The 25,049-nt window shown below is 40.8% G+C and overlaps 1 protein-coding gene across 1 annotated transcript in view; it reads left to right on the top strand.

The window, feature by feature from the left end:
- Positions 1-12,279, top strand: part of kcnd3 (potassium voltage-gated channel, Shal-related subfamily, member 3) — a gene marked incomplete at its 3' end in the record, with an annotated part of 66,655 nt that extends 54,376 nt beyond the window's left edge. The window contains exons 3-7 of the mRNA XM_083895636.1: positions 3,409-3,510; positions 7,573-7,605; positions 7,742-7,834; positions 10,922-11,175; positions 12,105-12,279. Of these exons, the coding sequence (XP_083751762.1) occupies positions 3,409-3,510; positions 7,573-7,605; positions 7,742-7,834; positions 10,922-11,175; positions 12,105-12,279 (657 nt within the window). The remainder of the gene's footprint in view (positions 1-3,408; positions 3,511-7,572; positions 7,606-7,741; positions 7,835-10,921; positions 11,176-12,104) is intronic.
- Between the last annotated feature and the right edge of the window lie 12,770 nt (positions 12,280-25,049).

Raw genomic sequence — 25,049 nt, 5'->3', positions numbered from 1 at the left:
CTCTTCTTCCTCCTTTTCCTCCTCCTCTCCTCTCCTCTCCTCCTCTCTTCCTCCTCCTCTCCTCTTCTTCCTCCTCTCCATCCTCTTCTTCCTCCTCCTCTCCTCCTCTCCTCTCCTCCTCCTCCTCCTCAGAAGGTTACAGTCTGAAGGTGATGAAGATTGCTGGAGTGTTTTTCTTGAGACGATCAATAAAGTTTTCTGCAGCGGCAAAAAAAGGGAGCAAACGGACGTGAGGAGAAACGTAAAGGTCACATGATCACGTCTTTATCTCACTGTAAACCACTCACTCTCCCACACCAAAGTCCAGCTGCTGCTCCTCTGCTGCCTCCTGTGGTCACTTTGTGTCACTGAGGTGGAGGAAGAGGAGGAGGAGGAGGGATGATCACGTGATTTCTTCACAATCAATTCACACTTTCCTTTCTCTGTCCACACACACACACACACACACACACATTTTCTTTGACAGTCAAATTTTCACCAATTTCTCTCGTCTGCTTTCTTCTCTCTGAGGCTCTTGACTGGTGTGTGTGTGTGTGTGTGTGTGTGTGTGTGTGTGTGTGTGTGTGTGTGTGTTATCACAGAGTAACACGCCTCAGAGGAAGTTACTGACTTCATTTCCTTGTGGCAGAAATGTGTCAGTGTGTGTAAAGGCAACCTTTAAGATGAGCTGCAGGTGTGTGTGTGTGTGTGTGTGTGTGTGTGTGTGTGCGTGCGTGCATGCGTGCGTGTGTGTGTGTGCGTGTGTGTGCGTGTGTGTGTAGAAGCCGTAACTCAAAGGTCTATGAATTTTTAAAACTTTTACTTTCAACTTTGAAATAAATAAATAAATAAAAGTCTAACTTCTAACAAGACTTTCTGGAAATGTTGATAGCATAGAAGGAGTGTGTATGTGTGTGTATGTGTGGGTGTGTGTGTGCAGCTCCAGGTGGTTAAATGGAGGATTTGTGTTGGCTTCCATCCCATAATTATAATGTGACTGTGATGATCCTCGAGGCTCAGTCAGAAGAAGACGAGCGAGGAAACAGAGAAGGAGTCAGGACACTGAACATCCCATAATATCTGCATATTTATTTAAGTTAACTGAAGTTTGTAAACCACTCACTCTCCCACACCAAAGTCCACAGAGAAGTCAGTGATTTTCAGGAGTTGGTGATCCTCTGCTGCCTCCTGTGGTCACTGTGTGTCACCGCTGCTGCCTCGTGTGGTCACTGTGTCACTGCTGCTGCCTCGTGTGGTCACTCTGTGTCACCGCTGCCTCGTTTGGTCACTCTGTGTCACTGCTGCCTCGTGTGGTCACTCTGTGTCACTGCTGCCTCGTGTGGTCACTCTGTGTCACCGTTGCTGCCTCGTGTGGTCACTCTGTGTCACTGCTGCCTCGTGTGGTCACTCTGTGTCACTGCTGCCTCGTGTGGTCACTCTGTGTCACCGCTGCTGCCTTGTGCGGTCACTCTGTGTCACTGCTGCCTCGTGTGGTCACTCTGTGTCACTGCTGCCTCGTATGGTCACTCTGTGTCACTGCTGCCTCGTATGGTCACTCTGTGTCACTGCTGCCTCGTATGGTCACTCTGTGTCACTGCTGTCTCGTATGGTCACTCTGTGTCACTGCTGCCTCGTATGGTCACTCTGTGTCACTGCTGCCTCCATCACTCAGGTCAGACCTTAATATCTTAATTTTTTATTTATAAACCCTTAGGTTTTATGTATTGATTCTCTGTGTCACCAGTAGGGGGAGTTGCTGAGTTTGCCAAATATTAATTGAAAGATTTTTCTGTAAGTTGGGAAATCTGGTGTCAAACAAAAAGTTTTACAAGTGTATTTGTATTCGAGAGTAGAATAGCTTTAGTATAGTAGTTGAATGATCAATAATCACTATTATTGGCAGTAACAGAGGGCCCCAAATCACATTGTGCTTAGGGCCCCATTGAGTCTTGGGCCGGCCCTGTTTAACACAGAACAAACACAGACCTTTTCCCACCGCGTTTTATTCTTTATTCTTTGTTTTTATTCATATTCAAATACGAAGACAAACCTCGCTTCCGCGTGTGTAACAGGGTCGCCATGGTAACGCCTTTGAATGACGCGCCCCGTCACGTTTTTGCGAGTGCGTGTCCGTGACGTCATCGCGTACCTGCGTAGGTACGGTAGCGCGCACGCACGCTCAGTCCCGTCAGAGTCGTGTGAACATGGCCGGAGGTGAGTCACCGCGGCTAGCTAAGTTGAGCTAAGTTGAGCTAAGTTCGCTAAGTTGTTGTCGAGTGTCTAATTTTGTTGTAAACATCATAAAAGTGTCATCATTAATATCGGTCAGTGTTTGGGGCGCATTGTGTGTGTGCGTGAGAGTTTGTGACGGAGACGAACGTGAATTTGGAGAGTTATCGGCTTTAAGCTAGCAGCTAACGCTAGCCGCCGGCGCGTGCGTGTGTGTGTGTGATGATCATACAGGTGTGGAGATGCGCTTTGATTGTGTTTCGTGGATTGTTTTATTGAGATGTTAAGAACTCATATTTCATTGTTTATTATAAAATGTGAGATTAAATTTGTTATTTAAATCTTTATTTGTTATTTCACTGCTTTATTTATGTTTTTTTTTTTAATTTAATTATATTTTTAATATATTATTTGAATCGGTTCATTGATTGCCAGAATCGTTTTAACATGGCTGCAGATGGAATGTCATACACAGCATGTTTTTTGTCAAATATTACAGATAATACAGACATTAATCAATTAATTGATTACTAAATTGATCGTCAACTATTTTTGATTCATCCGTTTGAAGCTTTTTCCGTGATCAAACCAAGATTTTTGGTTGTTTTAGCTTCATAAATTTATGAAATCATTAAAAACCGAATCATTTTGGTTTGTGGACAAAACAAGACGTTCAAGAACATCATCATTTCCAGCTTTGACAAACACTGATCCATGTTTTTTTAACATTTTATGAACCAAACGATTCATCGATTAATCGAGAAAATAATCGACAGATTAATCGATTACGTAAATAATCGTTAGTTGCAGCTCTACATTTACATCTGTCTTTGAGTTCTTTTCCCTTTAGTGTGTGAGAGAGTCTGCGCATCACTGTGTGTGAACTGCTGTAAATAAACAGTCCTGTAGTTCATGTGTGGTTACTGTACCAGCTAATGCTAGCTAAAGGAGCTAGCTGTCTTCAGGGGTCTCCTTACCACGGTCTTCAGGGGTCTGCTTTAGATGATGATGATGAGAATTCAAAGGAGAACAACACTGAATACACGCGTCCTTCCTCGTCTTCTTTGTCTCTTTGATTCATAACTGTCATGCGATGACTTATTTTTTAACAGCCAACGCTTCAGCGGCTCCTGTTTGATTGGATCTAGAAGACGACGTAAATGTGTCTGCGACGGTGACTAACACCTGTGCTCTTTGCAGAAAGCTCGTCTGGCCAGGATACGATTGTCAAAGAAGGGGAGCTCCACGGCCTTCCTGCACAGCAAACGCAACGGACTCTTCAACGAAGTTCTGGAGCTGACGGTAAGACAAACACAGACTGGATAAAAACAAAACTCCTGTGATTTGACTGAATCCCTGCATTATTGATCAAATAGACTTGTTAATAATCAAATAGACGTGTCTCCACGGTGATGAAATCTCTGAGGATGAAGTTGAAAAGAGGTTGTTTTTGACCTTCTGAGAACGCGTGTGCGTCCTGTCATGTGATTCACGTGGCAGCGGCGGCGGCGGCGTTCTCTGATGTGGGCGCGGCAAGCGCAGCTGCTCGTCGCGCTGAGGAACGAGCTGCAGGCCGTGAACGCACCACCAATGTAAACACCACTCCACCGCGTTCCACGGCCAAAAACCTTCACTTTACGAGCGTTAGAAGAAGAACGGAAACGGCTTGTGTGTGTGTGTGTGTGTGTGTGTGTGTGTGTGAGAATCATGGATTCATTTGTCATAAAAAGAGCCTGCAGACTGAACATACTGCAGTGATCATGTGAACTTCTTTTTTTAATAATTAAATCCACATAAAGTCTCGTGAATTCATCTTTAAACCTTGAATTTAAGGGTTTATGTTGCATTTCTATGGTTTTACTCAACAATTTCCATTAAAATGTTTCAGTGTGCATTAACATTTTTAAATGATTCATATTTATATAACACGTACAAATATATATATATATATATATATATATATATATATATATATATATATATATACTTTTGTTTCTAATCTCATGTTTTTATTCCTTCTATGGTTGTGGTTTTATATCTCACTACATTTCACTACAATACACTATTTTTATTACAATATTTTTAGCTTTCAGATCAGTAAAGTATATCTTTTTATCTCTATATAGATATCTTACTAGCCAATTCTCTATCTTTTCTAAGTGTTTTTACAGTTATTATTGTTATTATTTAATAGTCAGACAGTTTGATATAAAGTGCCAAATCTATAAAGCTCACTCTTGTTAAAAGAAGACAAACAACAACAGGGACACGTGTTTGACGAGATTTGTAATGTTTTATTTTTGTGATTAAAAAGATGTAAACTAATAAATGATGCATGAATACGGACAAACTCTTATTATAGATGATATTACATATTTATAGTCTCATCACTTTAAATCAATCAATCAATCTTTATTTATCAGAGACAATTCTGAGACACGTGGTGGACGTAAATCTGACTGATTTACAGTTATTATAACTCTGTTTATCCCTCTTTTCCTTTATATTGCAATCAAAGCTGAAAAGTGTTTATTATTGCGTTTTCTTTTTCTTGCCGTCTTTTAAATTCATGAGCCGTTAATGTCGCTTTCACGTTACGTCTTTGTTTGGAGGTTTACGGTGGTGTCATAAACATATATACTCCAAAACTGTGGGGGGCGCTGTGTAGAGAAAAAGCTTGACTGAGAATCCAAACAGACGTGGCGGTAACGTGTCCTCACTGTGCCGCAGCTTCGTATCAAGGCTGTTATTTACTAGCAGCATCGGCGGCGTCACGCAGGGCGACACTGCGGCGTGTCAAGCTGTTTCCACTCTGGCAGTATGGCGGCCGCCCGGGTGGTGAATTATCGCCATCACTGCCGACGCCTCCACAAAGACTGCTGATACTGAAACACAGAAATAACTCAGGTCTAAACAAGTCCCTTTGGTTCATATGTTGATTTGTTTACCAGGTTTATTTTATGGAGTAAAAAAAACCACTAAAAGACGGTTTAAAATGTTAACGAGAATAACTTTTGGGAATTTTGCACTAAAACTATGCACTATTATTTCCCTAAATATAAGAGCATGAGTTTTAAGACTGCTGTTCCAACTGAAGAGAGGATACTTGTGTACTCCTGTACTTGGTGACCATGTACTCCAGTCGTACTTCTCAGTTATGCAAGTGCATAGAATAGGAGGTCGTCCTCGAGATGTCCACGGGCAAACGGTTCAAAACCACTGTGAGATCAGATGTTTGATGTTTGCTTGTAGAAGTTCTGTTGAGACACCAGTGGGACACGGTGCAGATGTCCACAGTTTAAAACCACTTGAGACAAAAACATCTCAAGTTTTATTCTGGAGGTTGAGTCATCCTGAGAAATCACACTTCAGGACATGATCAGGATATCATCAGGACATGATCGGGATATCGTCAGGACATGATCACGACGTCATCAGGACATGATCAGGATATCGTCAGGACATGATCACGACGTCATCAGGACATGATCAGGATATCATCATGACGTCATCAGGACATGATCAGGACATCAGGACATGATCAGGATATCATCACGACGTCATCAGGATATCATCAGGATAACATCACGACATCAGGACATGATCGGGACATCATCATGATCAGATCAGGATAAGTTCCCACACATTAGCTTGTTGAAGATTTGTTGCTGTGTTTTACGAGGAGGTTCTAGTCTCTCTTTCTTTCTTTGATGCTGTGAAGGAAACACCACGATCTTTTACTGGTTTGTTAGGACCAGATAAACTGTGAGAGCTCAGAAGAATCGACCCTGACGACGACACAAACGGAGAATGTTCCTTTCAGCGGAGATTGTTTTTCTTTGAACACCAGCCGCACTCTTAACAAACAGAAAATTGCCTCTACAAATCCTCCAAACATGGCATTCCAGTTGCCTCTGGGCGTTGCTGTGGTGAATACACGATCAGGACGATGTTTTTGTTTTTCTGCTGGGAGACACTGATGCAACGCTCTGAAAGTCTGTGTTTGTTTCTGCACTCACGACCAGATCTATGTCTTTAGGAATCATCTCTGTCTGTGCTGTGAAAACAGACATGATTTTAAAAACATGGGAAACTACAGACAAACGAACTGTGGAAGTGTTTTAATCCTGAGAAGATAAACTCGTGTGATTTAACGTGACTTCAGATTATAAACAGACTGACGCTGTCGTCACTTAATATCTGTTGTGTTTGACCTTTCAATGACTCATGTCTCTTTAGGAAATAATAACAAGTTACCTGAAGCCATTTTTCATCAGAATACAGACGGAGACAAAATGTCACTGTGCCTTATTTTATTTGTGTTTTTTTTTATTAGAACTGTTTATAAACTGAGTTCGGAAAATTAAAATCAATCTTCATTTAAAAGAATTTTCATTCACAAAATCTTGACATTGATCTTTTATGATGTGATGACCAGAGGGAGCTGTAGAGCGACTGCAGGCGGCCAGTGTGTGGCGCTAGAGAGAGGCCATTAATAGTTGAAACCACTACCATGGTTGCCCAGCTAACCCACACACACACACACACACATCAGAGGAAATAAGGGGGCGGAGTCTGCTGCATGGCCAGTGGGAACACAAAATGTGATTTTAAGGAGAATCAATGTTACACAAATATTACAATATCATGACGCTCGTCACGAGGCTTTAGCTCCTCCTGACTCTGTGACACTATATATATATATACTGTATATATTATATTTGATATGACAAGATCAAATGATCTTAAAACAGTGTTCCGTGACACAGAAAAGTGAGAAACGTCCACTGTTTCAATCTTATTCCGCTTCAACAGTCTTTCTCTCTCGGACGCCAATTGCTCACTGTAGCCAGAAGCACAACAACCTTGCGTAGCGACCCCTACTGATCGGGCGGGAAATTGCAGTGCGTATCCGTCACCATGACTGAGAACTATGAAGGCTGGAGGCGTCTCCGTGGTTACGCAGTCGGAGAAGTTTAATGTGGCCTTTACTTGTGAGAGTGTTTCTAAAGAAAGGAGATATTTTGTAGTTTAAGATGACCATGTTTATAAGAGGACACAAACTGTTTTACAGAGTTTCTGTAAAAAAAGCACCTCTAAGATTTTTTTCCTACGAATAAAAGCTCAGTTTATTTGGTCATAATTTGTCTGTAGCTCATTTTGATAAAAAAAAAAATTTGTATCGTAGTTGAGTATGTGGTTACATACCTACCATATGTGTAAAAGAATTGAATCCTTGAGTGAAATGTTGGTGTATCCAGAGTGAGTGGTGTTGTTGTGATCCACTCTCATGTTGTGTTCACTGTGTAAAGATATTTCTCTGAACCTGAACTCGTCTGTTTTCTCTTCCTTTTCCAACTCCAGCACCTTCCGTACAAGATGAACCTCTCAGATCAGGTAGTGACACCACCACAGGCCGACGCCCACAGGCCGACGCCCACCTCCCACACCTGATTACTGTCACCCTGACAGGAAGTGTGTCGCAGACCTCTCACTTTCTCTCTGTGTGTGTGTGTGTGTGTGTGTGTCACAGAGTTCCACTGAGGAGGAACAGCAGTTGAGTAAGTCGACTTCTCTGTTAGAGAGCCAACATCACCACCTGCTGCACTGTCTGGAGAAAACCACTGTGAGTCAACACACACACACACACACACACACACACACGTTTAAGTCGTTAAACTCGACCAAGAGTTTGTCTCGACCAAAATTGTGATAGGTCGACTACATTAAAATAAAAATACTATAGATTTTTTTTTTATGTTGAATTTCATTAGGAGGAAAGTACCAAGTGCTAATGGGGGTGTTTTAGAGCACCCGTGTTTCACAGGTAACAGCGTGTCTTCAGAGAACACCCCCCTTGTTTTCCACTAATTTGGTTTAGTCCAGCCCGGTGGTTTGTTGTCGCTCTGTGGCTAACGAGAGACAGACAGATTTAGGGCTGTAAACAACCAAAGAAACTCTTGGTCGACTAAAGCACTGAAATTTCGACCAAAAATCGACTAATCGACGGGGGGTACTTTGCGGGTGAGGCTCTTTTATTTTGAAAAGACCCACAGCCACGGCTGGAGTTCAACAGAGTCTGACGGCTCTGACAGTGTTTTGCATTGCGTTCATCTGCACAATATCATAGTCTGTGATATCAGACAATAACTAGTAATATCAGCACAATAACTGTTAAAGAACACCGAGTGAGACTGAACATCGCAGCTTCGCGGCTGAGACACAAACAGACCGCGGGACGCTGCTGCTGTTACGAGCAGGTGCGTCTGCAGTTATAAAACCAATCAATGATTATCAGACTAAAACATTGAAATATGCTAATAATTCTGATATGTTCATACTCAAAATGGACGGAGCAACCTTAGCTTAGTGTTTTTAAATGATATGTCATGTTTGAAGTAGAGCTGTGAAAAATTCCACTTTTTTACAGTCATCTACTTTTGAAAAATGCTGCCACTCTGTTGATGTCTGACATGGATGTGACAGGAGGACTGAGACTGTAGCCTAACATGAAAAGATCAACATTCACATCTAATTAGTGGCAACGCTAATCTGTCTCTCATGAGCCACGGAGTGACAACAATCCACTGGGCTGGACTAAACCAAAGTAGTGGAAAACAAGGGGGTGTTCTCTGAAGACAGGCTGTTACCTGTGAAGCACGGGTGCTGTAAAACACCCCTATAAGCATGTGGTACTTTCCTCCTAATGAAATTCACCATAAAAAATAAAAAACATTTTTAAAAATGTAGTCGACCAAACACAATTTTGGTCGAGCCAGAGCATGTCGACCAATTAGTTGACCAGTCGACTTTGACTTTACAGCCCTAGACAGCGTTGCCGTTAATTAGATGTGAATTTTGAGTTTTTCATGTTAGGCTACAGTCAGTCGTCCTGTCACATCCATGTCAAAGACATCATCAGTGAGGCAGCATTTTTCAAAAGTAGATGACGGTAAAAAAGTGGAATCTTTTCACAGCTCTACTACAAACATGACATATCATTTAAAAACGCTAAGCTAAGATCGCTCCGTCCGTTTCGAGTATGAACATATCAGAATTATTAGCGTATTTCAATGTTTTAGTCTAATAATGGTTGATTTGTGTTATAACTGCAGACGCACCTGCAGACAACAGCGTCTGTTTGTGTCTCAGCCGTGAAGCTGAGCTCTGATGTTCAGTCTCTCTGTGAGGACATGCAAAATAAACCAAATAATCTAAACATTCCTCAACAGTTATTGTGCTGATATTACTAGTTATTTTCTGGGTTAGGGTTAGTGATATGATATTGCGCAGATGCAGGTAAAGCAAAACGCTGTCAGAGCGTCAGACTCTGTTGAACTCCAGCAGCAGCTGCAGATCTTTTCAAATTAAGAGCCTCTTTTAATTTGAAAAGAGCCTCACTCGTAAAGCACCACAGATTAGTCGGTTTTAAGTTGAAATTTCAGGGCTTTAGTCGACCAAGAGTTTCTTTGGTTGATTACAGACCTACATGTGTCAAACTCGAGGCTCACGGCCCATATTCAGACCACAGCAGTATTATATTCTGTCTACGAGACAATATTTTTATGTCGGGGACTCAAAATGACCTGAGGGTTCAGTGTCGGGCTTCAACGATTACTCAAGTAACTCCATAGCAAAATTTCCTTGAGGCAAAAACGCTGCCTCGAGTATTTGTTTAATTCCTTTTTTTTCCCCTGATTTATTCAACAATCAAATGGTGAATTCCAATTCCTTCTTAATCCTCAATCTCAAAAATGTTCTCCCTCTAGTCCAAGTTCTGTCCTGATTCTCAGAAGAATTAAGTTGAGGCCCAGTTTAAGGGCTGTATCGCCCTCAATATTGAGATTCTCCAAGACCACCCTTGGGAGCAAGGGCTACCCAGAATGCATTGCGTGTTTTCACATAACAAAGATGGCGCCGAAAGCAGCGAAACGAGTATGACACAAATGAAGTATTTTCTTTGTTAATAGAGATATAAAAATGATCTTAGTTTAGGCCCATATTATGGATTACTGACGTCATTGTTGCCTAACATTTATTTTGATTTGACCATCTTTTGTCAATAGTCGGCCGGTGTGGTTTACTTTTCAATAAGTCGTGGTGTGTGGTAACTGTCAGCTGAATATTTGTATGAGTATCATCTTATAACTAACTGACAACCTAATAACTTGACTGACAAACGGATCAGAATAAATAATCCTGACGTAAATGTCTTCTTCTTCTTCTTCTTTTTTGGAGTTGACAGACTGGACGCAGCTTTGGCGTTATTCTGCCCCCTACAGTCTGAAGACGTATCTGTATTTAAGGGGTGTCCCATTTCTAAGTGACAAAATAACCCTCAACACTTGGTTTTGAGGCCAGTTAAGGGTTAAGATTAAGGGTTAAGATAGGAATTGGAATTGGCCCAAAGAATAGTTGTGGAACACTCGATTACAAGAATATCCGATAGATGCAGCCCTAGTTGAGTGAACTTGTCGTCTGGTCAGGAGGAGGTCGGGGGCTGAGGCCCAGGGTTCGAGGTGAAGTGAAAAATAGGAAAAATGAACAGTTTACAAGTGTTTTGTATAGAGTACTCATGTATACAGCACATATATATACTGTAAACATAGTCCAGTCAGTTGACAGCGTGTCAGAACCTCACAGAACAGTGTTTTTTTGGACCTCACAAAGCAGTTCATTAATATTCTCGCCGTCGTCTCGTCCTCACGTGCAGAACCACGAGTTTGTGGACGAGCAGTATTACCAGCAGAGCTACCTGGAGGCGGGGCTTCAGAACTACTCCTCGCGGAGCCCCTCCCTCTCCAGCCAGGACGGCGTGACGGGCACGTGCTGCACCCGCCGAAGCAAGAAGCACCACACCCCCTTACCCAACGCCAGTGGCCCCGCCCACATGCCACCGCTGAGACACGCCCACCCACGCGGTCTGCAGGAGCTCAGCACCATACACATCCAACCACTCAGCACCAGGTGTGTGTGTGTGTGTGTGTGTGTGTGTGTGTTTTTACCATGTTATTTTTTAAGTGGCTGTTCTATGAAAAATGTTAAAGTGGAACTTAAAAAACATATTTTAATTTTAACTGTAACAAATATGACTGATATTCATACATAATCTTTGATGAGATGGCACACTTGGTGGGGGGGGGGGGGTAAGGTGTGAGATTACAAAGTGGGAGTGAGATTAGTAAATGTAAAATTTAGGAATAATTTAAATGAATTTTTGAAATTAATGAAATGATCCATTTGCCCTGATGCACTTTGAGAGTGAGCTGACTTTCTTCTTTTGAAAAAAAGTATCTCGGAATGACTTGAAATTTACCATCATAATAGTCGACATCACCCTGAACAAGGATCTGTTGAAAATATTTGCAAAACTCTAAAGGAATAATTTAAATGAATTTTTGAATTTCATGAAATTACCCATTTACCCTGATGCACTTTGACAGTGAGCTGACTTTCGTCTCGAAAACAAAAATTATCTCGGAATTAATTGAAATTAACCATCATAACAGTCGGCATCGCCCTGAACAAGGATCTGTTGAAAATATTTGCAAAACTCTTAAGGAATAATTTTAATAAATTTTTGAAAAACTTTTAATGGAGTCTTCTCATTTGGTTGTAATTATTTTCCTCTTTCTTTTAATTTTCCATCTTCTTAATTGTGTGTTTAAGATTAGTCTAATTCATTTGAATCACTATTATAATACTTTAATCCCAAAGGGAAATTATCTGCGTAAATTAAACAGATTAAATTGCATTTGTTCCAGATTACGTGGGAGGTTTTGAAAAGAAGAGAATGTTAGTGATGTTTCATATAAAAACAGCATCAGTTGAGCTCTTGTGGGATTATGTTCTAATCCTAACCTTTGACCTTTGACCTTTGACCCCTCCCCCTGCAGTCGCTCCAGTCTGAATATGCGTGTGGACGACACGGCGCCACTGAACTGCCAGAGCAGCCAGATCACCACGGCCATCATCAGCATTCCCACGCCGCCGGTGACCACCCCAGAGGGCGACGCCCACCTGCCAGTGGGCCCCGCCCACCAGAACGTTGTGAAGGTGTCTGCGCTGTGAAGACGTGAAGAAGAGAAAAAAGACTCCCTGAGACAGACAGAGGGACAGACTGACAGACAGAGGGACAGACAGAGGATGACTGACACTGACCATGATGATGATGGTGGTTCCTCGTCTTAGCTGTGGTGGAGCCTGCTGCCCTCTGCTGGTCGTGCACTGCGATAGCATGGACTCCCTGTGCAGACAGAGGACGGCTTTTAGAAACAGTGTCTTCATGTTAGTGGTCGGCCTGCATGTGAGCGCGAGTGTGTGTGTGTGTGTGTGTGTGTGTGTGTGTGTGTGTGTGGCTGAGACGAGCGTCGCTTGGAGACGAGTGTGTCACTGCACACACCCCCCCCCCCCCCCTTAGTGGAAGGAGTTTTTGTTTTTGTTTCTCGTGTCTTTGTCGGTGGATAAATCCGTTAAATCCGTTCCTCTGCTCGTCTGCTTTTATTCCACTCTCCGTGTTTTCTGTGAGGACTTTCGTACTGGTGAATCACAGGGTTTGTGATGTTTTGGATCGGGAGTGTGTGAGTGTGTGTGAGTGTGTGAGGAAGTGTTGGTTCCATTCCACGTTTAGTGTCAGAAACCCTCGACTCGGAGCCTTTTACACGACATGTGCCTGAGTTTAAAAATAACAACGTTTTCAGACGGCGTCACGTAGGGCTGGGCGATATACACAAAATGTATCGTTTTCGACATTTGTCATTTTGCCCAATGTTGATATATTCGATAATTTAAAGAAAAGAAAAGTGTTTTTTGGTGTGTTCACGTCCCTTTAAGACACTCAGCTGTGTACAGTGTGGTCACGTGACTCCGCCCCCTCTGTAACAGGAAGTGAAAGAGACGGTGAGGATAAGATGTGTGCGCTAGCAGTTTTGCAGACTTTGTCTCTTAATCTGGTGACTTTCCGACTCTTTCTTTCGCCTTTTTTGTGTCAAAAGCGACTCGTGACAAATCTCCTGACTTTGTCTGGTGTTAATGAAGATTTTTGTGGTTTTTGGAAACTCTCACGTGAAATCACGGACCCTCAAGCTGGGATTACCGTAAAAGCTTAAATCGAGCCCAAAAAATCAAGCCCGACTCGCTCTGACACATTAACTGTGATCACGATCACGAGCTCCATTTAAACCCAACAATTCTTTAATACGTGAGTCTTAAATGTGGACGTAGGTTCCTCCTCACAGCGGGAGCTTGTTGTACCTGATGTCACCGTCTGATTATCAACAACAGAGCGGCTGATGTCTGCACGTGTCGCTAATGACGATACACTTCCTGGTTTTTAAACGATGCGTTCGCGGCCGCAGGTTTTTACAGCTTCACACAACACGACGTGCTGTAACGGACCGCGCTAACACGACGGGGGAGAAAATCAGACATAAAACACACACATACGGTCAGTTATGCAAATTAGGCGATGGCATCATTTTTGAGGCCGTATCGCCCGGCCCTGACGTCTCACCAGAGAAAAACAAAGACAAACATCCCATAATGACCTCGGCAGTGAAAAGCACACGGTGTCGGCCGAGAGTTTCTGACACAAACGTTTGTTGTGAACTCTGTGAATATTATTGTTCATAGAATGTTTTATAATATTTCACCATTGTTTGGCAGAACTCTCTCTCTCTCTCTCTCTTTCATTCAGTCCTGTTGTCTCTCGCCCTTCTGTGTGAACACTATTCTTTCAGTGTTTTTCTTCCTCACACTTTTTACAAACTGTTGGGTAAGTGTGTGTGTGTGTGTGTGTGTGTGTGTGTGTGTGTGTGTGTGTGTGTGTGTGTGTGTGTGTGTGTGTGTACTCTTTGTGGTTATAGGAAACTCGATGTTTGTACTTTTTGTCTTTCTTGGTGTTTTTTCCCAGGTTTAAAAAAAAAAAAAAGAAGATTGCATTGACTTTTGTCTTCTTGAGAACTTTTTTCAGGAGGGACGACCGTTGTCATGGTGACCACATAGACACCAGTGGGGGGGGGGGGTGGATCCACAGAACTCCCCCTGTAGCTTTAGTGTCGTCCGTCATCAAAGTTGACCTTTGTAAATGTGGACGTTGACCTTTGGGCTCTGTTGACCTCTGACGTCCTCTTTTTCATCTTGAATGTCATTGTGAGTCCAGCAGCTTCAGAGTCCGGTCCTGGTTTTCACTGGACGTTTGAACATTTGTTTTATGTGAGACGTGAATGTTCCCAAAAACAGCACAACACGAGGCTTTTATTATACAAGTCATGTTCACATATAGAGGAAAACAGACCATAATATGCCACAAAATGACGTTTAGATATTCCCTCTAAAATTAGAACATTTATATCTGCACATTATGTCAATAACAGAAGGACAAACTAAAACAAGGAGACAGATCTACTTTGTAGGTATTTTTATTAAAAACGTACGTTAACTTTACCTTAACATTTGTAACATCGTCTACTTTGTCCCTCGCGTCCCTTTGTGTTTGCTGTGATGTAGCGTTAGCTGCGGCTAGCTCTTCCCCAGGGGAAAATTCTGCAGCGTTTTTCTTATTTTTGAACCTCTTTTTCTAATCAAACTTAACAGAGTGCGACAGGAAGCACCTGAGCGTCTCTGTCCGTCCAGAACTAATGTCCCCCACATTCTTTGTTTCTTCCCCATAAAATCAAAGAAGCGTTAACGGCTGTGAACCTTAGCTGATCTGTAGACGTTAGCATTAGCCTCTCACTGAGCTACAGACACAAGAACACATCAGCAGACGAGAGTTAGATGTCATTAGCGTTCGTGTACTGAAGCTAGTTCCTGTAAATAATCGCGAAGCTCGTCCACATTTCTTCCCCCTTCAACAACGATGCTAATCAACGTTGTTGCTCTTCTTCATCAACGCTGACCTGGTTTGTCTTTTTGCCCCTGATGTTAGCTTCTGACGTGCTAGCAGAGTTAGCAAAGCAAAATGCAACCGACAGAACATTTCCTGTCCTTTATTATTAGGGTTAACGTGAAGGTTAGCTCAGTGAAAAATGCGATGGTGACATAAACCCGTTCAAAATATAGAAAAAAAAAGGTATTTGCTTCATCACGAAGCTTAAGAAATGTTTTCAGAACTTTTGTTGTGCGAACAAGTGGCCAAAAATTGTGTTTATGCTAATTTTTTGATTTTTTTTCTATTGTGTCTAAGTCGCACATATTTGTTCTGGTTTTAACCAAATCTTTCTCAATTCGAATGTACTTCCATTAGCTCCGCCCACCCAGAAGTCAGCCATTTTGGAAATACAAAAATGGCTGATCTCCACATTTTAAGAAACTTGCCTAGCATGTTTGAGCTAGCCGCGCCAAACTCGTTCCATATGTTGGCAACATGTTAATGATTAAAAGTTCACAACAAATCAAACAACACACAACTGGAATGAACCATTAGTCTCCACCCCTCAGCACCACTTGGCACCACCCGCCCAGACAAAGAGTGAGAACTGGATGTGTTTTACTTGTGATGTTCTGATAGTATTATGATAGTACCACCACAGGTAATGTAGTACTGCAGTACCACACAGTGACACCAGTGTCAGTACTTGAACATGGATTGAGCCAAAACATCCATAAATACAAAGATCAATGGATAAATAAGACGAGCACAGACACAGTGAATGTTGTTAAACAGGTTGTGATGAACGTCACTGTTTGTGGTTTTTTTGGATTTTCGTTGTTGATGTTTATAGAACAAAGATTAAATCTGATTTATTTCCTGTTTCTCCAAAAACAACAGTTTGATGTTTCTGCACCAAGTGTCAAACCAGAGCTCTTTGTCTTTGATTGTGTTTGTCTCTGTTAACTTTCTCCTCTTCTTCACTTCTTTATTCTCTCTCTCTCTCTTTGCTTTGCCCTCCTATGCCACCTGTTGTTGTTCAGGCCACTGCTGTGCTGGATATTCTGTATGAACTCGTCTTGTGTCCCGACTGTGAAACGCCTGATAAAACATCTACAGTAAATCTGCCACAAACACCAACGTCTGTGTGTTCTCTGCTTCACCTGACTCTCAATCACTTCACACAACAGGAAACAATGATTCTGAAATCTGCTGAGTCGGCACAATCAAATGTTTCGATGTCACCTTTGAGAAACGTGATTTCACGTAAAGAAACAAAGTTACAAAGGGAACCTTATTCCATGCCTCATTATGGACGTCTTAATCTGTCTTATTATGGATGTCTTACTAACAATGACATTTTTGTCAAATTTTGGACCAGATTTTTTTTGAAAAGAATTGTTATATTTTGTTATATTTTGGGACGACATAGCATAGTATGTCGTTTTCGTCAAATTTTGAACCAAATATTTTTTCCCCAAAAAATCATCAAATCTTGCACAAAATACCATAGTATGCCGTTTATCCAATTTTGGACGATGTATGACGTTTTTGTACCAAAGCACGTTTCCCCAAAAAAATTTCAATTTTGGGACGACATAGTATAGTATGACCTTTTTGTCAAGTTTTGTACCAAAAATTTTTTTTTTTAAAAATGGTCAGATTTTGGAAGAAATAGTGTAGTATGACATTGAGGTCGACGACATAGTATAGTATGACGTTTTGGTCAGCTAGAAAAAAAAAAAATTCAAAAAAATGTCAGATTTTGGACAACATAGTATAGTATGACGTTTTGGTCACATTTTGGGTAAAAAAAAAAAAATCAAAAATGTTTTCGATTTTGGACGACATAGTATAGTATGTCGTTTTTGTCAAATTTTGGACCAAATTTTTTTTTTCCAAAAATGGTCAGATTTTGGAAGAAATAGTGTAGTATGACATTGAGGTCGACGAGAAATTATTTAAACTGCCCTCTAGTGGACAAAAGTGTTACTACATGTAAGGTTAAATGTGATTTATGGCTGTTAAATTCTTCAGACTGCCCTCTAGTGGACAAACATGTCATTAAATGTTATGACAAATCTGATTTGTAGCTGTTTAGTTATTTCAACTGCCCTCTAGTGGCTAAATTTATCATTACATTTAAGGTAAAACATGACATGAAAAATATATTTATAATTAATGTTGAACACTGCCCTCCTGTGGGCAAACCATGACATGGTGCGTTACATCCAGTGTGTTAAACTACATTCACTGGAGAATAACAGAGTATTTAAAGTCCACTAAAGTCTTATCACTCATGGTGCTGGTAAAGAATTAAATGATAAAACTTGAATTATTACAGAATTATGTATCACAAACTTTTTGACACTGTTTTACCATCTTTTGTCAAATGTTTCACAGTCAAAATGTGATTTATTTTAGACAAAAGACACCGTTTTCTTCACATTTAAGTTTTCACAAAGCATTATGGGTAATGGATTGGTTCACATGGTGGAACCAATGTGTTTTTACAAGGAGGGTCACATTTGATTTATGGCTGCTGAATTATTCAGACTGCCCTCCGGTGGACAAAAGTGTTACTACATGTAAGGTTAAATGTGATTTATGGCTGTTAAATTCTTCAGACTGCCCTCTGGTGGATAAACGTGTTACTACATGTAAGGTCAAATCAGGTTTATCACTGCTTGATTCTTCAGACTTGCCCTCCGGTGGACAAAACTGTTACTACATGTAAGGTCAAATTTGATTATTGGCTGAGAAATTATTCAAACTGCCCTCTAGTGGACAAACGTGTCATTAGAAGTAAGGTCACATCAGGTTTATCGCTGCTGGATTCTTCAGACTGCCCTCCGGTGGACAAACATGTTATTACATGTAAGGTCAAATTTGATTATTGGATGAGAAATCATTCAGACTGCCCTCTAGTGGACAAGTTTGAGATTACATGGAAGGTCAAACTTGATTTATGGATACTAAATTATTTAGACTGTCCTCCGGTGGACAAAAGTGTTACTACATGTAAGGTTAAATGTGATTTATGGCTGTTAAATTCTTCAGACTGCCCTCTGGTGGATAAACGTGTTACTACATGTAAGGTCAAATCAGGTTTATCACTGCTTGATTCTTCAGACTTGCCCTCCGGTGGACAAAACTGTTACTACATGTAAGGTCAAATTTGATTATTGGCTGAGAAATTATTCAAACTGCCCTCTAGTGGACAAACGTGTCATTAGAAGTAAGGTCACATCAGGTTTATCGCTGCTGGATTCTTCAGACTGCCCTCCGGTGGACAAACATGTTATTACATGTAAGGTCAAATTTGATTATTGTATGAGAAATTATTCAAACTGCCCTCTAGTGGACAAACGTGTCATTAGAAGTAAGGTCACATCAGGTTTATCGCTGCTGGATTCCTCAACTGCCCTCTGGTGGACAAACATGTCATTAAATGTTATGACAAATCTGATTTATAGCTGTTTAATTATTTCAACTGCCCTCTAGTGGCTAAGTTTATCATTACATTTAAGGTAAAACATGACATGAAAAATATATTTATAATTAATGTTGAACACTGCCCTCCTGTGGGCAAACCATGACATGACATGGTGAGTTTTATCCAGTGTGTTAAACTACATTCACTGGAGAATAACAGAGTATTTAAAGTCCACTAAAGTCTTATCACTTATGGTGCTGGTAAAGAATTAAATGATAAAACTTGAATTATTACAGAATTATGTATCACAAACTTTTTGACACTGTTTTACCATCTTTTGTCAAATGTTTCACAGTCAAAATGTGATTTATTTTAGACAAAAGACACCGTTTTCTTCACATTTAAGTTTTCACAAAGCATTATGGGTAATGGATTGGTTCACATGGTGGAACCAATGTGTTTTTACAAGGAGGGTCACATTTGATTTATGTCTGCTGTATTATTCAGACTGCCCTCTGGTGGACAAACATGTCATTACATGTAAGGTCAAATTTGATTTATGGATGAGAAATCATTCAGACTGCCCTCTGGTGGACAAGTTTGATATTACATGTAAGGTCAAATCAGGTTAATCGCTGCTTGATTCTTCAGACTCGCCCTCGGGTGGACAAAAGTGTTTCTACATGTAAGGTCAAATTTGATTATTGGCTGAGAAATTATTCAAACTGCCCTCCAGTGGACAAAAGTGTTACTACAAGTAAGATCAAATTTGATTTATGGATGGTTAATTATTTATACTGCCCTCTGGTGGATGAACATGTAATAACATGTAAGGTTAAATCTGATTATTGGCTGAGAAATTATTGAAACTGCCCTCTAGTGGACAAACGTGTCATTACAAGTAAGGTCAAATCAGGTTTATCGCTGCTGGATTCTTCAGACTGCCCTCCGGTGGACAAACGTGTTTTTACATATAAGGTCAAATTTGATTTATGGATGCTCAATTATTTAGACTGCCCTCCAGTGGACAAGTTTGACATTACATGTAAGATCAAATCTGATCTATTGATGTTGGGTCGGGTTAGACCAGTGGTTCTCAACCTTTTTGAGTCGCGACCCCAAATTTAACATGCACGGCTGTCCGCGACCCCGCCCCCCGCCATCCACACACACACACACACACCGGTGTGAACGCATGATGGGTATGATGGATAAAACACTGTCCGCGGTGCTGAAACAACGCCGGATCAATACACCGTTGGCTACGTCGCATTTTCATATCAGACAAGCACTTACACACTTCAGCTATTCTTTTTTATTTAGAAACACTTTTGCATGTTTTGAAAAACATACAGCAGCATCAAGAGGGTAACTTTTCACGTGAGTAATAGAACGACAATTGTCGCTACATCCCATCGTATTGCTGGTAGTTGAGCCGGTTAAAATGTAAACAAATAACGCAAACTTTCTTTTTCTTTTTAATGAAATGAAACGATAACTAGGGACGGGAATTACACGGCATTTTGAGAGTTGACTGTCGAGGTTTAGTGTCAAATTTTTTTTTTTTTTTTTGCAGGGGTGGAAACTATTCTTCACTGTACTAATTAATTTTAAGCTCAAAAACATGGCTGTACTGTCCAATATTGACCATCAAAGCAGCCCTAATAAAAATGAGGGGCAAAAAAAAGGGAAAAACTCTCCGCTGTCACAGATCTCCAGATGACGGTCAGGTGGTGAAAAGATGGTGTATCCAGTGTACTTTTTTCGGCCCAACCGCTCGTCGTCATTCCAACGTCTGAACGGACGCTACATTAATTTTGATTTAAAAAAAATAAAAATAAATAAAATTATATTTTTCCAAAAATGATTTGGTGACCCCCAGAAATCATCTCGCGACCCTTGGGGTCGGGACCCCAAGGTTGAGAATGGCTGTGTTAAAGGACATGCAAGTTCACTGGATATTATATATATTATATTCAAATGAACACCATATTCATGGGAAGTGTTGATCCTCATTAGTTCATCAGAGTGGTGACTGAAGATTTTGATGTTGACCTCAGAGGATTTTCAGGTTTTAAAGTGACCTCGACACACTCATCTTTGGGATGTATGACATATGTCCATACTTTAAGCTGCTGTGCTGTTTTGTACTGTGGCAATGGTGGAAGCCACAGTACAAAGAAATGTGGCTTCTTGTTTGAGAATTTGTTTGAATGAAAAATAGCTTCAAGGTCGTTTAACATAGTTTATGTGTGAATTCACAGGACCAAAATAAATACCAGGTAGTTTCTGGATGCATTTTACATCAATGTCACACTTACACTTGTGTAAAAGTACTTTTGAGGGAGTAAAAACCTCTGGAATAACTTCAATATTTAGTTTTAAACTGTTGGGGATAAGGACCAGTCTGTTATTGACAAACTTAATTGCAGTAGAACATTGAAAATTAAAGATTAAATCAACAAAGATTTAATGTTTTTTAAAAAAATTCCTGGCATTTCCATCCCATGTCATAATAATATGCTTGTTTATTGTTGTTGATGTTAAAAACTCATGACTTCAATCAGGTTTTAGACATTAAAAATACATTGAAATTAGGAAAGGGTGAGATTAACCTTAGGCCACGCCCCTTCCTGTCTGATGGTGATCATCACCTGGTGTTGGAGACTCACTCACACATTCACTGCAGAGCAGACAAAATGAGGTTCAAACAAGGAAGAAGCAGCTGGTGAGTTTTTGTCTGATTTTATTCATGTCTTAGTTTGTCATTTTGTGTTCATGAGCTGATTAAGCTGGGAATGTTTGAAGTGAAGTTTGTTCATTTAAAGCCATGTGAGTTCACCACAGAAATAATTGTTTCAAACATTGTTTAATTTGGTTAAATTGTTCGACTTTACTTTAAAAACGTATTTATTTGTATTTAAATGTTTAGAAACTATGTGCATGATTATTGTTTATTCTTTGGTAATTGGCCATGTTTACTGTAGATGCACTGAAAGTGATGTTTACATGTGTGTTTTTAAAGGTTTTTCACCAGTTTAACCCTGGATTTCCACTGGACGCGGAACGGCCGCGGAACGGTCGCCGTTGCAAATCGCTTCCATTCTAATCAATGAGATCATTCCCACCAGACGCGATGCGGAGCGTCTCAGCAGCGTCTCAGCAGCGTCTCAGCAGCGGCCCAGAAGCGTCTCGCCGCGCCGCAGCGCTATCGATAGGAATCAGTTCTATTTTTTCCGTTGCCGCTGCTGAACCTCATAAATTTCAACGAAGCAGATCGCACCAGACAGGAAAAGCAACACAGAATCAAAGTAAAACATTTCCGCCCCCCTTTCAAAATAAAAGACAATAATCAGGTAATATCGCCTGTCACAACTTCACATCAACATTACGTCGTGACCGGTGCTGTCAGGTAAACAGTCAATTAATCAGAGCGTCTCTGAGTCATAATGAACGACGAGAGACTGATTGTTGAAGTGGAGAAACATAAAATCATTTATGACATCAGATCAACAGTTCTTCCACGTCGGAGAATGAAAAGAAGCTGTTGTTGTTGTTATTTACTTTATACACACAGTCTATCGCTGGATCTCGCGAACTCGCGTCCGTTCGAGATTATCGCGCGATCTTCCGTGAATACCGCCGGCTCTCAAGGCTCCGCGCCGCTGCCGTAACGCGCCCGGTGGGGATTGACGCCGGGCAGAGGACGAAGCAGAACCGCGCCGCTGACGTTCCGCGGCCGTTCCACGTCCAGTGGAAATCCAGGGTTACACTGCATTGATGTTTCAAAATAAAGAAAAGAGAAAAGTGTGATCAATGAGTGAAATCTAGTAGAAACTTCCTGAAGCAGGCTGTGAATTTCTCACATTTAATCCTAAAACCTTGCAACAGTGAGGCACCACTTGACATGTTTTTCTGAAAAACATACTAACCACTAGGTGGCAGTGTTTATCCATTTGTCATGTTGCTGTATGGATCTGTAATAGCAAATGAAAGCTGTCTCTTTACATGTGTTTTGGTTGCTTTTGTTTCAGATTGATGAGGATTGATGTCCTCTGACTGGGAAACTTTTCATAAACACTCTGTCAGTCTTAGTCAGTCTTTAGCTTTATTGAATAGTATCAATTATAACCATTGAGCCATTGCTATAACTGAAAGTCCGGGAGATGGTTGTCGCTGCAGGAGCAGCAGAATTAGGCCAATTCATTTGTTTTTGCAACAGCAACACTCGTCAAATTGGATGAACACCCGGTTAGTTTGTTTTTTCACTTGTGCACCTGAGTGTAAACAAACTAAATGAAGTTGTTCAGTGAAAACATCCAAAAGAATGTGTTTAATTGTATTGATTTTTGAAAATGACTATTATTTTAGGAATTGCCACACCAGACGTATGGGAATGTGTTTGGGATTTTTATGCTGATGGTCAGAGATAAATGTGTTTTGCACATGTAAAAGTATGCAGGATTCTGTCAACATTGTAAATAAATGGCTTTGTTTTCCATCTACTATCTTCCAGTATGACCTGTCTATTTTTACAAATGCAGGGTTTGACTGTGAGTTTGTTTAAAAATAAACAAATATGACCCAAAGAACTCAAACTGACTTTTTAAAATGACTCTGTCACTTTGGTGGTTTTCTCTCAACTGTTGAGATGGAACAAAACATGTCTGTGGTCCTCTGACGTCTCATTGAATCATCCTGAACACTCATTACAATTTGAGCCAGTTCTCATAAATAGTTTTTGCTTATTTGTTGGCCATTTAAATTTGTTTCTGCCCAAGACCTCAGGTCAAAATTTGAGCTGAAGTTTATAGCTTCCATCGTTAAAATATACAATTGTTTTGTACATATACGTTTCAAACCAGCTGCCCAATTTACATATTTTTAATGCATATTTTGCACCAAAATGGCAAAAAGTAGAAATGGTCACTATTTCAAAAATAAAAAGATATGAAAATCCAGAATAACATTGCTTAATTGTTTTGGTAACCCTTTATTTTCAGGGTCACTTAAATGTGCATTATGTAATAAATTTAGATCAACTGGCCATAAAATCCTCCTAATATGTCACAGAGGACCAGGAATAATGTTCATATAACAAACTGAACTCACCAACAAAACTAGTAAAAAAAATAATATTTGCATTAAAAAAAATTGGTTATATTATATATTTTCCGCACCGGAAAGTTTGTTTATGTTTTGAAATGATGTTTTGGCATCACGCGCCATCTACTGCCATCTATCAATCATAGCACTCAGCAGAGTCTCACGGTTGAGCAGCCATGGGTTGCCAGTTACGTAGCTACACTTGAAATGAAACTAAAGGAAACATAAAAGACCTCGGTATGAAGGTCAAAAACGCCAAGATAAAGTTTGCGGCAAATCGAGGGTCTATATAGGACATGCTTTTGAACAGTGGAGAGAGTTTAAAGCTGAGAGGAATTTCAAAACGGATGCAGAATGGGCTCCATTCCTAGACAGGCAAGTTCCGCTTGGCTAACTAAGTTAGCATCATAGCTCAACTGTCGAGTTCTGTGTTTTGACCTGTTCCCTCGGTTTTGGGGCTGCAGTACTGACGCACCGAAGCTTCGGTACCGGGAGTTTTGGCTCCGGGCGGAACCTGTCCGAGGCAACGCCGTTCACCAGGCGGCGCCGGCAGCTCTGTTCTGTCAGTGGCAGCGGCTGGTTCTGCTCGGCTGGTTCTGCTCGGCTGGTTCTGCTCGGCTGCAGCAGCAGTTCAGATGACACAGAGATGCTTCGTTTAGTCTCTTTCTAATGTTACCTTATGGTATACAATTGTATTTCTTAATATTGTTATAATTATAAAAATAATTGTAATAGTAGTATAATAAGCACCCCTGTGTGGCGCTCCGGCCCGAATTACTGAATTATTAGGGTTCGAGCACGACTGTGCAAGAACCCTATTGTAATTGAAGGAGTTATTATTATTATTATTATTATTCTTATTATTATTCTTCACACGAAGAAAGTGCCTTTTTGAAGGCCTAAACGGATCTCAAACCTCGCGAATTTTTGGGACAACATCAGACCTAACTTAAATCGCCGAACCAAAGTGGTTCGGTGAATGTGCGTCAAAAAATGGAAGTGGGCGGGGCTTCAGACTGACGCAAAAAAGTGCTACTAGGTCAACTCCTGTCGGGAATAACGTACATGAACGAAACTTGGTACACACGTTCATTAGGTTGTGCCATGGGCAAAAGTCAATCACAAGTTTTCTGTGAAACCTACAGGAAGGCCGCCATCTTGGATTGAAGGCGAAAACGGAGGCGTTTTTGGCGAATTTACAGCATAACTTGCCGTAGATACCAAAATCTACAGTTTTTGAGCAATCACCTTCAAACTTGGCGAGGTCGATGTGGACCAGTTGAGGTACGATCTAATCTGAAAAGTTTTTTGAAATATTGCATGGCGCACGAGATAGGTGGCGCCAAAGTTGGCGAAAATTCCAAATTTTCCCAACACGCAACGAAACGCTTATAACTTTGCGATGGAAGGTCAAGTCGGAGCCAAACT

This window comes from Microchirus variegatus, assembly GCF_963457635.1.
Source record: "Microchirus variegatus genome assembly, chromosome: 9".
Taxonomy (NCBI): domain Eukaryota; kingdom Metazoa; phylum Chordata; class Actinopteri; order Pleuronectiformes; family Soleidae; genus Microchirus; species Microchirus variegatus.
Note: the sequence above shows the minus strand (reverse complement) of the source record. Positions and strands in the feature narration are given on the sequence as shown.